Here is a 14,467-nt window from a genome sequence, read left to right as displayed (position 1 = left end):
TCGTTGCATAAACTCCTTTTGAATTGAATTGGCATATTTTTATTGCAAAGAATCTATAATTTTTTTTTATACTTCTGGCCATTAATTAGCCGTAAATCTTAAATTATCCAAGAATTTTACATCTTTTTCACCTTTTACACACACACATAGAACGACGTAAGAAAATTCCGTGGACAATCTCCGCAGTCGAGAGTTTGCGCCAGTGGGTGCAGAGAAGATACGAGTTCCCCGATTTGTTTGATTTTTGCAAAGAGCTCGTATTTAGTGTTAAATTTTAGTCAAAAAAAATGCATGAAATCCACAGGAGGACGTTGTTTCTGCTACAGACACTGCTGGTGAGTAGGCCTGGGGATGAGTTGCTGGGCTTTCCGGGATATTTTGTTGGCCAATTTCGAGGTTACTTGCGATTATGTGGGATGAGCGGGGAGGGAAAAACAAGGGTTTTCTGGAATGCCACGACATCACCAGGCTTCTTCCCATCTGCTTCCAGGTGCTGTGCGTCAACTTCCACCGGACGGAGAGTGGGGCTGTGCAGCTGACGAGTGATAATCTCGACATGACTCTAGGTGGGTGTCTTCACGTGATTGGTGTATGTGTGAGACTTCCGGCTTTAACGGAGATGATGTTTTTTTTTACAGCTTCGAATGAATTAGTCTTTATCAACTTCTACGCCGAGTGGTGTCGCTTCAGTAACATCTTGCAGCCCATCTTCGATGAGGCCGCCGATGAGGTGGCAAAGGAGTTCCCGGAAGCCGGGAAGGTGGTAATGGGAAAGGTGGACTGTGATAAGGAGAACAGCGTAGCGACACGATTCCACATCACAAAGTACCCCACGCTCAAGGTTATCCGCAATGGGCAGCCACTGAAGCGGGAGTACCGTGGTCAGCGCTCCGTTGAGGCCTTCTCGGAGTACGTGCGGAAGCAAATGGAAGACCCCATCCAGGAGTTCCAGACACTCAAAGATCTCGAGCATTTGGACTCAAAGAAGCGCAGTGTCATTGGGTACTTTGACAGGCGCGACATGCCTGAGTACAACATCTTCCGGCGTGTGGCGACAAATCTCAAGGAGGACTGCCAATTTCACGTTGGCTTTGGCGAGGCCGTGGCCCAGATGCATCCTCCCGGGCAGCCAATTGTTGTTTTTCGCCCAGATGTGGCGCTATCCAATGAGAATGACGAAACCTTCACGGGAAAGATGAGCAGCTTCGACGAGATGAACGTGTGGGTACAGGAGAAGTGTGTCCCCCTCGTCCGGGAGATTACGTTTGAGAATGCAGAAGAGCTCACCGAGGAAGGACTACCCTTCCTCATTCTCTTCCACGCCACAGACGACACGGAAATCATCAAGGACTTCAAGACAATCGTGGAAACGCAGCTCATCTCGGAGAAACGTAAGTTCAGCAACTCATTTTCGGTGAAATCTCATTTGCATTTTCTTTTGTGACTAATATGTGTCCCACCCAGTGGGATTTCCCACCTGCTTTGCATTAGAAAGTTTGTAAAGCTTTTTAAAAATTTCTCTTTTTTTAACTTCTTCCCGAATTTTGCTTTTTGGGTCAAAGACCTTCCCATCTCTTAAGCTCCCTGAGAGTAAATTCGCAAAACAAGGGGTTGTCTTGTGAGGCTTCCTAATTCAAAGAGAAGCTCTATATCAGGTGATAAGACACCCGTTGATTTGCCGTGTGTGTGGATCTTTTTGTATTCACCACGCGCCTAATCATAATTGGTTAGGGGTCTGATAAGAAAGAGATTCTAGGGAACTTTTTATACCAATTTTGAAGTTTTATGATGAATAGAATAAGAGATAAGAACGAGCAAAACTTCCTAAAGAAACGTGCAAGAATTTCGTGTTTATCGAGGAATTGTTTAACCTCTAGGCCGCCAAGCGGGGTCGTTGAACGACCCCAGCCCTATATTTCGTGCTATAACTTAATAAATATAAAAGTTAGCGTTCCCATCTTTTGGAAATAAGTTCCTTGGTTATCTGAGGAGGTTGTGTAAAAATTTCAGCTCAATCCGTCCACCACAAGAAAAGTTATTAAGGAAAATGTAGAAGAAGGGAATTCAAAAATTGGTGTAACGGCCATGCTGCGGAAAATTTCTTAGAATGAAGTTAGTCACATCATAAATCATATGGTTGAAGGGGGTTGAAGGGTTGTGTTTACTTTCTCACTTTACCATCTCAGTGTCAGAATTATCGCGAATAAGTAACATAAACAACATAAAACATAATTAGAAGCATATAAATGTGCAAAACAATAAAGAATATTCGAGAAATATTGCCATTTATCACGGTGCGGGAAGTGAGGGGAATGTGGGGAAGTAGTGAAAAAAAATAGCAGTTGCGGTCAACTTCGTGGCAAATTTCTCACGAAGAAAGTGTGAAAAATGAGTGAAAAATGTTTTTCCCTAATATCTTCTTCTGCGTGTTTCCGGGTGGCGAATTTGTGATGCAAGGGGCAAGAGGACTATATAAGGAGTCTAAAGGTAGTGACCCGACAGTTCCCGGTTTTATAGTTTATGAGAAAATCGACTTCCTTTTTGGGGTCGTTCAACGACCCCACCTTGGCGCTCTAAGGAAGCTCCAAGGTCTTGGCGCCCAGCAGGTTAAAAGTTTTGTTAAAATATTTTATTTGGATTCGATTCAATCTAAATCGGATTTGTAAAACAGGAGATGTTTTTTTTTAAAGATCATTGTTAGAATTTTCAATGTTTTAGAGAGTTGTAGGGCTTCTTGAGGAGCTTTAGTTTGTGACTAATTTGATCAAAATCGGTTAAGTCGTTTTCAAGTTATTAAGAATGATTTCAGATGAAATGTACTGGTAAGCTGACCAAGCTTACGGGAGCTGTGTTTCTTTCAGTGTACCAATTTTGTGAGAGCAAACTATAACGCGAATTAATTTAAATACGCGCAAAGTCGGGAAAAGTTGAAAAGTCATACCCTAAGAAATGTTTGGAAGGCCATATCTCGAGAACGGATCCATAGATTTTCATAAATTTTTTTTTGTTTGAAAGGTCTTGAAGTCAGCTATAACATATCGAAAAATGAAAAAAATTTATGTCGCCATTTTCGAAAAATTTGAGTTCGAAATTTTCGAAAATTTTTTTTTCGATTTTAGTGCCTCTTGCGGACATTTCTCGAAATTGCAATGTTCTAGACATTTGTAGGGTTTCACGAAACCTTTCATTTGCGCTTGAGTTGATCAAGATCGGACTTGTAGAACCCGAGATATGACATGATAACTTTGGAAGGCTATATCTCGAGAACAGATCCATAGATTTTCTTCATTTTTGGCATGAAGCTAGATAATATGGTCAGCTACAACATATCAAAAAATGAAAAAAATTTATGTCGTCGTTTTCGAAATATTCATCGAAAACTTATCAAAAATTTTGTTTTTGATTTTTGGCCCCCTAGCGGTCACTTTTGAAACTTCGGATGTTCTAGAAAGTTGTAGGGTTTGTTGAGATCTTTCATTTGAGCCCGGGTTGATCAAAATCGGTCAAGCCGTTTTCGAGTTATGGTCGATTTTCGATGAAAAATTTCGGCGGCGATATTGACTAAACGGCTTGACTTGGTATCGTTGGAAAGCTCTTGATGGCCCCTACAACATATCAAAATTTCAGCCCTCTAGCTATAATAGCGGCTGAGATATAGCGAAAACAAAATTTTGAGGTTATTCAAAATGGCGGACGGGGGGGTGGGGGAGTGGATTTGACCTCATAATCGGATTTCTTCAGGTCGATATTTAAACTTTGCCGTTTACCGCAAGTCTCTATCTATCACCGTTCTCTTGCAATTTAAGTTTATAATCCGGACGGACGGCCGGACGGACGGCCGGCCGGAAAAATTTTTTTTTGGCGCATACGTTTTTTGGAATGTGGGGACCCTAATTCGTGCTCATCCCAAGTTTGAGCCCGATCTGACGACTTTCGATTTTGCTCGGTACACAAAAGCTGTCTGAAAGAAACACAGCTAAAATTTTGGCGGCTTAACCGATTTTCAATCAGGACTTATCATGATTAGAAATTATGATTTTAGGTTTCGAACTAGCTAGTATAGGGGCTGAAATACAGACAAAATAGAATTCGAGGATGATTTCAAAATAAGGGCTAGTAGTGATTGTCCGATTTAGATAAATCTCAATAATCGTTAGAGGAAAATGTAATGTTGCTATTTAAAATCGAATTTACTTATAAATCGGTTAATATTAACCTGCCTATTTTAGATTTATTAATTCACTTAAACGTTTGAAAACTTTTTTTATGCCGATTTGGATCAATTTGCTTATGGAAGTGATTCTATCAAGTTTTTTAAGAAGAAACTTAATTTTTGACGGTTTATGTTTTTAAATTCGTTTTTTTCTTGTTCCATAAAAAAAGCAAGGAATTTGTTGTTCTAAATAACAATCAAAATGATCTTTAAAGAGCTCTAAAAATAATTTTCCCTAAAAAACACACAGTTAAAGAAAAAATAAACAGGCAGATTCTTATAAGATTTTTTAAAGAATACCAAAAATCTTATAATTGACGAATTGTACGGAAATAAACGATTTTATAATAATAATAAAATGTTTATTTCATTACATATTTACAATTTTTTTTTAAGTCCACAGATCTGTCTTCAACTCACAATATATAGAAAAAAGAAAATTTAATGAACAAAATATAATACAATAAATGAAGAGAAAATAATGAAAAAACTGTTCCAAAATTGAAAAGAAAAATAAACGATTTTGAACTGAATCGACCTCAATATTTACATGCAATAAAGAACGGCAATTAATTATTTTTCAAGTGACTTTAACAGATTTTTATTTAAAAAAAATTATTGTTAGAAATGTGTTGAACCGTTTTTACTCAAAGTTGTTTGGAAATCATCTCTGAAGAACAAAAAAAAACTAGAAATTATTTTTGTTCAAATCGGATTTATTTTCTTTAAGTTTTTAAGCAATATTGAAAAATCTTAATTTCAAGATTTCTCAGAAACTACAAGGCCTTAAAGTTTCTAGTTGATTCTTAAACCTTTCTTTCGTCAAGTCAAGAACTTTTTATTACGAGGATAACGTGGCCCAATTCCGACCTCCTTCGACCTTTTTTTTCAATTCGCTATTACTTAAAATCGATAAAACTTTTAATGTAGTTGTGTGAGTAAAAAGTGCATTAAATGGGCTTTAAAATGATACCAGATTTTAAAAAAAATTGCCTTTTATTTTATACCTTTTTTTACTCATTCTGTGCGGACCTTTGGGAGTCAGAATTAGGCCACGTTCCCATAATAACTAACTAGCAAATTAAAACTTTTACTAATTGTTGATTTATTCTAGGCCCCTATCTCTTAAAACCTGTAACAAAACATGATCGAAAATGGAACGTTTTTCAAGAAATTAAAACTCTGATAAATATTTTTCCAGCTCGTTCGCTTTATTTGAAGCTTTTTTTCTCTTTTCAACACAAAAAAAAAACTTTTTTGCATAATAAGATTGATAAAACTTCTCCGGTCGTCGCCAGGGAGTGGATATTTGCCAATAAAGTACGATTACTTTCCAAAGCTTTCAACCCTCATCCGGGCCTTCCTCAGTGCCTGGAAGTGGGTGAATTTCTTTATTTATTTTGGGAAGTAATTGTACTTTATTGGACGAAATATGCACTCCCTGGCGACGACCGGAAAATTGAGAAAATCGAATTCACGCCAGGAAACAGATAATTAATAAAAAATGTCTTTTAACGCGCATAAAAACCGGAAATACAACGATTTCCCCATTTTTTTCTTTTGCAGAAAACGTCAACTTCCTGGTCGCCGATGGGAAACGCTTTGCTCATCCTCTGCACCATCTCGGAAAGTCTCAATCGGATCTGCCCCTCATTGCCATTGATTCCTTCCGTCATATGTATCTGTTTGACAATGTAAAAGACATGTACATTCCGGGAAAGCTCAAGCAGTTCCTCAATGATCTCTACAGCGGGAAGCTCCACAGAGAATTCCACTATGGCCCCGAGAAGGATACAACGCCTGATGTAGCATCGAATGAGGTGAAGAAGTCCACACAACCGCCCGAGTCGACATTTAAGAAGCTCGCACCGTCGAAGAATCGCTACACACTCCTACGTGATGAGCTGTAGAGATCCCATTGCTTCTCCGACCCTCCTTTTCTTCCTTTCCTTTCGAGTCCTTTTTGTTTTCTTTCCCCTCCCCCAGTTCCCATAAAATAAAATTATTGATTTTCCCATCTGAAGGGGCAGCAGAATCGCCCCGAAAGTGCCGGTAAATCTCCGTGAATTTGCGACAGTATGCGTGTGTGTGGGTAATTGCAAAAAATGGGTTAATTTTTGAATAAAACGAGAGAAAGAAGTTAATTTAAATTGATACAATGAGATTTTTTTTCTTTTGTACAAATTACAAAAATGATTGTGTGGGAAGGAGGGTGCCAAACTGCGTGCGTGGACAGCCTCCTGGACGGAAAGAGTTGCTCTCTCTATCACTTATCAACTAACTAATTAATAATTAAAATTGGACGGAATTCTTGAGATTCTTCTCACTGCTCTACGTGAATCTGCTAATGAGGAATGTTGCGCCCAGGATTAGTACAGCCAGAGGTGCTCTCAGGTCGTTTGCTCCACTCTACAAACGCAAAGAAAAAACATTCAGAGAATGACTCACAAAATGCTAAAAATTAAAATCTTACAATTATAAAGTAATTGCATCTGTCTCCTTGACAGCATTCAGAACAGGACCAATCTTCGTACCAGATGTGGGTGCAGTAGGGCATGTACCGTGAACGGATCTTCTGGCAGATTTCCTTGGTGGAGCATCTCTTGGAGACATAGTACTGTTTTAGGGCGCCCTGAGACCAATAGGGCATACTCCCCCATCGGATCTCTGTCAGGCAAACATCTTCTCCGGGTTCGCAGGTTTTAATGGTTTTCAGGCATTTCTCTGTGTTGGCTGACTGATTGGCGCACACGTAGCACTCAAGGGCGGAGCCTCCACGGAAAGAAAAACATACAAGTGAGGTTATGTTTGCCATAGCAACCAAAAGTAGTCGCCACCAAAGGAGGATTTCCCGGAAAATTCAACTTACAGCTGCTACAGAAAGCCGCAAAGAGTACGCAGTAGGCCAGGAATTTCATAAAATCCATCGCAAAAGCGATAAAATGCAATAAATGAGAGAAAATTGTAAACAAAACACCCAAAAACACCACACCCAAACTGTTATACTTCTTCTTCTTCTTTTTAAATCTCTCAGGGCTGGACGTAAAAACTGTTATACTACCGTCCCAAATGTGTGTTTAAAATAATTATTTTTCCGGGAAAAACTCATTTCTGCGACTTGGGCCTACGCGGGAAATGTTCCGGGGGGCCCCGGGGAGCTTCAGTAAAAAATTGGGCGCGAAATTCGCCGGAATAAAAAAAAACATTTTATACGACTTTTTTTGGCGGAAATTTTGGGAGTTTCGAACTGGCGACGCCAATCGACGCGGTGTCGCTTCCTGGTCACAAAAAACTCAATTTTCGCGGAAAATTCAACGGAAAACGCGAGAAAATTGCGAAAAACTAAAAGTGTGAGGGAGACAGTATCACCGTCTTTCTCATTCGGGAAAGTCGATGAAGCAGTTGCGGTAAAACAGCGTGCTTGGCTGTCAATGTCAAAATTCGCGTCTAAAAAGTTTTTTTTTTAATCAAAACACGCAATTTCCCAAATTGTTAGTAAATTTTTTGCAAAAATCTCCCAAATTGCGTGCAATAATGTGGGTGTGAACATTCTGGGGTCCAGGAAGTTTTGTATTGTGTCACGAGAGAAGATTAATTTGACGAAGAAGAATGTCCAGCCGCAGCTGCAAGAAGCAGGATGTCAATCTGGATCATCTCTACTACAAAGCCGAGAGTAATGCCTACATTAAGAGTAGCAGCACCAGCTCCGACTTGATAACCATCATCAAGGAGAATAAGCAGCTAAAGTCCATGCTGCTGCTGCATTTGGATCTCATTCAGGAGCAGAGTGACCAATTGCTGACAAAGGAGAAGCAAATTTCGAATCTCCGGCAGGAGAATGAATCGCTCAAGCTCAAGATTGAGCGTATGGAGCGACGGATGCACATGAAGCAGACACGCAGTATCCTCCATCATCTGCCCACTGTGGAGACGAAGGTGAAGAACAACGGGATGACACCGAAGCCGCACTTCCGGATGGACTTGGCACTGCCGGGAAATGCTGCAAAATGTGATAATGGCATGGAGGATGTGAAGCCCGATGTGGGGGTGATGCTGCAGCGGACACAGGTGGATGTGCAGGAGAAGGCAGTGGAGCCCAATGGGGTGCCAATTGGGAAGATTGTGCTCAACAATGCCGGGAATATTGAGAACATTCAGCCGGCTGAGAAGGCGTTGAAGGAAATTAAATTAGAAATTGTCGATGAACGCTCTCCGGATAGTCCGGAAGTGTCCAATCCCCCAGTGGAGCACGCAGAGGAGATGCCACAGGAGCAAATGGAGGAGAAGCAGCAAGTGGTGGATGTGGTGCCCAGTATGGATGTAGGTGGGCAATTTGAGGTGGAAGTGGAGGATGAGGGTGCCAAGAAGAGGAGACTCTCTGAGCAATTGGCTGTACCAAGTGAGAAAGCCACCAAAAAAGCCCCCAAATTGGCCACCATGACCACCTCAAAGCAGTACGTGACGCGTGATTGGGAACTCCTGGAGCTGGAGGAGGAACTAATGCAGATCATTGAGAAGCGCGGTGACATTGAGATCAACCTGGAGGTGCCCAGTTGGCGCATTGTGGACGACGATGAGCCGCCCGAGATGATCTTTGAGACATTTGAGGAGGAAATTCGCGAGGAGGCGTACATGAAGCGCCACCTGAAGTTTGAAATTGACGAACGTCGCCGGAAGAAGTGGGATGTGCAGCGAATCCGGGAGCAGAGAACAATTGAGCGTCTCAAAAAGCGCCACTACAAGCTCGACGCCGCCACAGCGGGTGAGGACAAGGGCGCCGCCTGTCCGGCTTCCTTCTACCCAAGTCCCGACACAATTCGCTTCATCCAGATCACCGACGAGCTCCCGGTGCAGGCATTTGGGGAACAAATACCCACCGTACCACCGGCGGAATTCCACCTGCCGTGGGAAGGTACCTCCGGCGACGGGGGCTCCCATGCGGTGCTCATTGCACCGCAGGAACCCGAAAAATGCGTCGCATCGACGATGTTCGTGAAACGGATGTCCGGACAGAAGATGCATCACAAGACCCCACGCAAAAATGCCCAAAAAGCCGCTGCGGGGGGCAAAAGATAAAATTCAACATTGTGTTTTGTAGCCCCATAGAGAGCTTAAATTGTATATGTAATTTTTATTTTTATTTTTCCCCTAAATGACTACAGCAAAAATTATAAAGTAAAAAATATAAAATAAAATATAAATGATAAAGTGAAAAAAAAATTCTTTGTTTTTTTTGGTGATTTTTTGGATTTTTTGTGATTTCGATTTATTTTCTTTTAATTGTTCCTGCAAAAGAAAACATAATTTTACGTAAAAATTTTATTTTTTAGTCATTGACATTTAAAATAAATCGATTCCTTTTTTTAATATTTTTTTTAACCTGTAGATCGAATTAAATAAAATTGTTCTTTAAAAATAAAAAAAATACAGCAAAAAACCAAGAATTATTAGGGGAACGTGGCCCAATTGCGACCCCCTAAATTCTGTTTCAGAAGGATTGAAAAAAGTCATATTGAAATAAATTAAATCTTTCCAAGTTGAATACCATTGGAAAGGTTTTTTAATAGGCTAACTTTGTTCTCTTTGTTCTATAGATGCAAACATTCTAACTCTTACGTGTTTTGAGTAATAATAGAATTAAAAAAAAGTTGCTAAAATTGTATTTTTTCACCACGGTGTTCCAATTGCGACCCCCCGAGTGTTCTAATTGCGACCCCCTTTTTTGCCGTAATTTGTGGGTTTATTTATCACTACTATAAATGAAAAAACTGCCATGAATTACAAGGAAAAGCCGGAAAATCAAGAATTTATTTTCAATTTTCCGAATTTTCCCCACATTTGTTTTGATATCTCGCCCTCGAAGAGACTACACGAAATTTCACACATACCGACAATTGCGCACTCACTGACGTAATTCGCAGAAAATCCACGAAAAGTCTTCTGAGGAATACGTATATTACACTTTCTGCTTTCCCTTTTGGTTTTAGGAACATTTTCACTGCGAAAAAACTTTCAATAAACGGGATTTTTTAAAAAACGGATTTTCGGTCTTACTCTTGGCTAATTAATTTTTATTTCAGGCCAGAAATAACAATTAATTAGCCAAGAGTAAGACCGAAAATCCGTTTTTTAAAAAATCCCATTCATCACCTACGGTCGTCCCTTTACGAATTGAATTTTTCAATAAACGTTTTTACGTTTATTTTTTTAAATATTGATTTTTCCCGAAATCAAAACACAGCGCGGTCTGTGTGAGAAAGACACTTCGACACCACTACACGCATGCGCGTCAGCTTTACCGTGGTGAATGGTGGAAACAGACGGTCCGAATTGGAACATTTTGGGGGTCGCAATTAGAACATTTTGCATGTATTACATTTTCACTTAATTACTTAAAATCCTTAAAATACCTACCTAAAATCTTTCAAAAAATTGTAAATCAAGTAATAAACTATTTCAATTGTTTTCAATTGAATCTAATTTCATGAAATTCGGTCAAATAGTTTTCGAATTATATCGAACAAATATTTTTACTGTATTTTCAGTTGATTATAATATTTGATATAAACCATGAAGTGGAATATTATTTAATAGAGAATGTAAAAAATGTTTTTAACTGAGTATCACTTACATTTCTAGAACCGCATAAGTATACCCCAAAAAGAGATGCTCGTAAAACTCGTGGAGGAAAACTACTCTCTTTTGTACTCACGGCCGTGAATCCGCCGATTGTGAAAACACGTGCCGTACTACTAAGTGGAAGGAAATTTCCCGAATTTTGAATGAATTGCCTGGGATCCAAAGGGATTACAATGGGTGGATGGAGATCTTTAATACGATTAAAAGAGCTGTTGAGATAATGGCAGGGATATACCGCCAGGCAAGGCAACAAACGGGATCAAGCCCCGTAGATATTTTGGCGTTCATGACCGATTTAGATGTCAGAATATATCATTTAATTGCAACGTCAGCAGACGGAATATCGACTTTGGGAGAGATAGGGGATTGTGCTTATATAAATGAGCCATTTGCCGATGAGCATCTGCAAAATATTGGGTCACAACAATCGCCGAGACAATCCCCCACCAATCTGGCAACAGTTCATGAGCAGCCGACTACATCGCCGCCTATTCCCAAAGGAATAAATCCCCAAAATCGATGGCTATCCCCCGGCCATGTAGATTCACAGCGAGAATATTCACCCACATTGGATCGCTTACGGTACGCATACTACTCACAAGTTCAATCCCCCGGCCCTAGTGGAAGTCATTCGGGGAGTCAACGACGTCAGCAAACTGGCGTAAATTTGAGAACAGGGAGAGGAGAACAACGTTCTCATCCATATTCCATCAGGAATGTTGGAAGTCCTCGTCGTCAGATGTCTCAAGAAATGCGAGCAACTGCATCAGCCAATGAATTTTCAGTCGAAATCCCCGAAGAAGGTCATGTGCAATTTCCGTTTCGGCCCCGAGAACAAGGTATGTATATACCATTAGATTACTTGTTAGAAATATATATTATTAAATTATTCCTTTAAATTAAATTGTTCTTTACTTGACATTTAGCAATACCGTTGAGCAATGAAACAGGAGCACCGGCTGATAATATGCCAAACTCTCGACAAGGGCCTACTGCCTCTCACTCATCAGTAACAGAAGGAAATCGCCGCCAAGGTCGTCAGCAGAGAAATAGCACAGAATGCGCTCAAGTGTGGAGGCAATACACCTTCAATTTTTTTTAACGATTAAAAGATAGTGTTGAAAGAAACTTTTTTTAAACGGGGATTCAAAAAAATCTTTCGATATTCGAAGATTAAGACATAAAAGACATAAAACGTGTAATATAAATCGCCTTTTAAGAGATTTATTTATTTATTTTTACTATTTTAGAATAAGGACTGAAATCATGGACTAAAAATCTTTTTTTATTAGATTTTTTTTATATTTCTTTATCTTTTTTCAATATACGAGGATTCAAAATTAAAACGTGAATTAAAAATATTTTTTTTTAAATTAGAATTATATTTATTCATCTTTTTTTTTAACTTAAAACGTGTAATATAAATCGCCTTTTAAGAGATTTATTTATTAATTTTTAGTATTTTAGAATAAGGACTGAAATTATGGACTGAAAATCTCTTTTTTTTATTAGATTTTTTTTTATATCTCTTTATCCTTTTTCAATATACAAGGATTCAAAATTGAAACGTGAATTAAAAATCTTTTTTTTTAATTAGAATTTTTTATTTATCTTTTTTTTTTTTTGTTTGAACTTAAAACGTGTAATATAAAGCGCTTTTTAAGAGTTTAATTTATCATGGAATAAAAACCTCATTTTTTTTAACTTGATTTAATTATTTATCTGTATATTTTTTTCAATACACGAGGATTAAGACTTATAACGTGGAATAAAAACATTTTTTATTGAGAATTCAAAAAAAAAATGTACTGGTAAGCTGACCAAGCTTACGAGAGCTGTGTTTCTTTCAGTGTACCAATCTAGTGAGAGCAAACTAGAACGCGAATTTGTTTAAATACATGCAAAATCGGAAAAAGTTGAAAAGTCATCCCCCAAGAAATCTTTAAAATGCCATATCTCGGGAACGGCTCCATAGATTTTCGAGTTTGAGCTATCGTTGGAAAGGTCTTAACCTCAACTATAATATATTAAAATATGAAGTAAATCGATAATGGCATTTTCGAAATATTCGAGTTCAAAATTTTCGAAAATTTTGATTTTCACTTTAGCGCCTCTCGAGGTCATTTCTCGAACTAGCAATGTTCTAGACATTTGTAGGGCTTCACGAAACCTTTCATTTGCACTTGAGTTGATCAAAATCGGACTTGTAGAACCCGAGATATGACATGCCAACTTTGGAAGGCTATATCTCGAGAACGGAGACATAGATTTTCTTCATTTTTGGCATGGAGCTAGATAATATGGTCAGCTATAACATATCAAAAAATGAAGCAAATCGATAATGGCGTTTTCGAGATATTCATCGAAAACTCATCGAAAATTTTGTTTTTGATTTTTGGCCCTCTAGCGGTCACTTTTGAAACTTCTGATGTTCTAGAGAGTTGTAGGGTTTGTTGAGATCTTTCATTTGAGCCCGATTTGATCGAAATCGGTCAAGTCGTTTTCGAGTTATGGTCGATTTTCAATGAAAAATTGTGGCGGCCATATTGACTAAACGGCTTGACCGATTTTCGAAAATGAGGTATCGTTGGAAAGCTCTTGATGGCCCCTACAACATATAAAAATTTCAGTTTTTTAGCTATTACAGGGGCTGAGATATAGCGAAAACAAAATTTTGAGGTTATTCAAAATGGCGGGGGTGGATGTGAACTCATATTCGGACGTCTTCCAGTCGATATTTAAACTTTGCCGTTTATCGCAAGTCTCTATCTATTACCGTTGTACTACGGACGTCCGGACAAAAAATTTTTTGGAGCGTACGTTTTTTGGAATGTAGCGACCCTAATTCGTGCTCATACCAAGTTTGAGCCCGATCTGACGACTTTCGATTTTGCTCGGTACACAAAAGCTGTGTCTGAAAGAAACACAGCTAAAATTTTATTTTTTTTTCAATGCATTTATGAACAAATATGAATTATGATGTTATGCAAGTGTGATTATTTTTTTTAATTGTCACACTTACATTAAATTATCTTACTCTGAGGATTTCGTGTCTGCACATGTATGTAGCACAGCTATGTTGGTTCGATCGAGATAAAATTTTGCAAGGTACAAAGATTAAAAGACTTTTTTTATGAATAAAAATGTATTATATTATTATCATGAATATACTTTACAAGGTAGTTCCTACTTGTGCTTATATCATCTGCATCATTCTCCTCGTTCAAATCAACATTTATATCAATATCTCTTGGCATATTTAATAAAATTGGCAAATTTTGGTCATAATGCCGAATGTAATTGTGTAATGTCCCAGCGGCATAAATCATATAACCAGCTTTTTCATGACTATATTGTAATCCTCTTTTTAGGCATTGCCACCTTCCTTTAAGCACACTAATACAATTTTCAATTCGACTTCTTACTTTTTTATGAACGATATTTAAATTTTTTTCCGCGTCATTACTTGGATTTCTAAAAGGCACTATCATATATTGTCTTAACAAGGTAAATTGTCGCTTCGCTCCAATTTACCTCGCCCCGCTTCGCGGTGATTTATTGCGCTTCGCGCAAATTTTTAAAAGAGAAGAGATTTGTGACGAATTGAAATAGATT

The 14,467-nt window shown here is 38.6% G+C and overlaps 4 protein-coding genes across 4 annotated transcripts in view; 2 read left to right on the top strand and 2 right to left on the bottom strand.

Annotated features, from left to right (window-relative positions):
- Nucleotides 1–14,467, bottom strand: part of LOC129790857 (uncharacterized) — a 679,906-nt gene that overhangs the window by 646,281 nt on the left and 19,158 nt on the right. The gene's annotated exons all lie outside the window — the stretch shown is intronic.
- Nucleotides 180–6,372, top strand: LOC129790893 (endoplasmic reticulum resident protein 44). Its single transcript, XM_055828727.1, has 4 exons — nucleotides 180–335; nucleotides 491–566; nucleotides 639–1,391; nucleotides 5,780–6,372. Exons 1-4 carry the CDS (start codon nucleotides 288–290, stop codon nucleotides 6,121–6,123), a joined length of 1,221 nt encoding a protein of 406 aa, XP_055684702.1. The 5' UTR covers nucleotides 180–287; the 3' UTR covers nucleotides 6,124–6,372.
- Nucleotides 6,190–7,228, bottom strand: LOC129790948 (phospholipase A2 inhibitor NAI). Its single transcript, XM_055828803.1, has 3 exons — nucleotides 7,083–7,228; nucleotides 6,687–6,985; nucleotides 6,190–6,622 (listed from the first exon to the last, which is right to left on the bottom strand). The coding sequence occupies exons 1-3, from the start codon at nucleotides 7,138–7,140 to the stop codon at nucleotides 6,545–6,547; spliced, it is 435 nt and encodes a 144-aa protein (XP_055684778.1). The 5' UTR covers nucleotides 7,141–7,228; the 3' UTR covers nucleotides 6,190–6,544.
- Nucleotides 7,624–9,433, top strand: LOC129790879 (male-specific lethal 1 homolog). Its single transcript, XM_055828702.1, has one exon. It carries the CDS (start codon nucleotides 7,823–7,825, stop codon nucleotides 9,287–9,289), a length of 1,467 nt encoding a protein of 488 aa, XP_055684677.1. The 5' UTR covers nucleotides 7,624–7,822; the 3' UTR covers nucleotides 9,290–9,433.

Source organism: Lutzomyia longipalpis, chromosome 2, assembly GCF_024334085.1.
Source record: "Lutzomyia longipalpis isolate SR_M1_2022 chromosome 2, ASM2433408v1".
Classification (NCBI taxonomy): domain Eukaryota; kingdom Metazoa; phylum Arthropoda; class Insecta; order Diptera; family Psychodidae; genus Lutzomyia; species Lutzomyia longipalpis.
The sequence above is the reverse complement of the archived record's forward strand: the minus strand, read 5'-3'. Positions and strand labels throughout refer to the sequence as shown.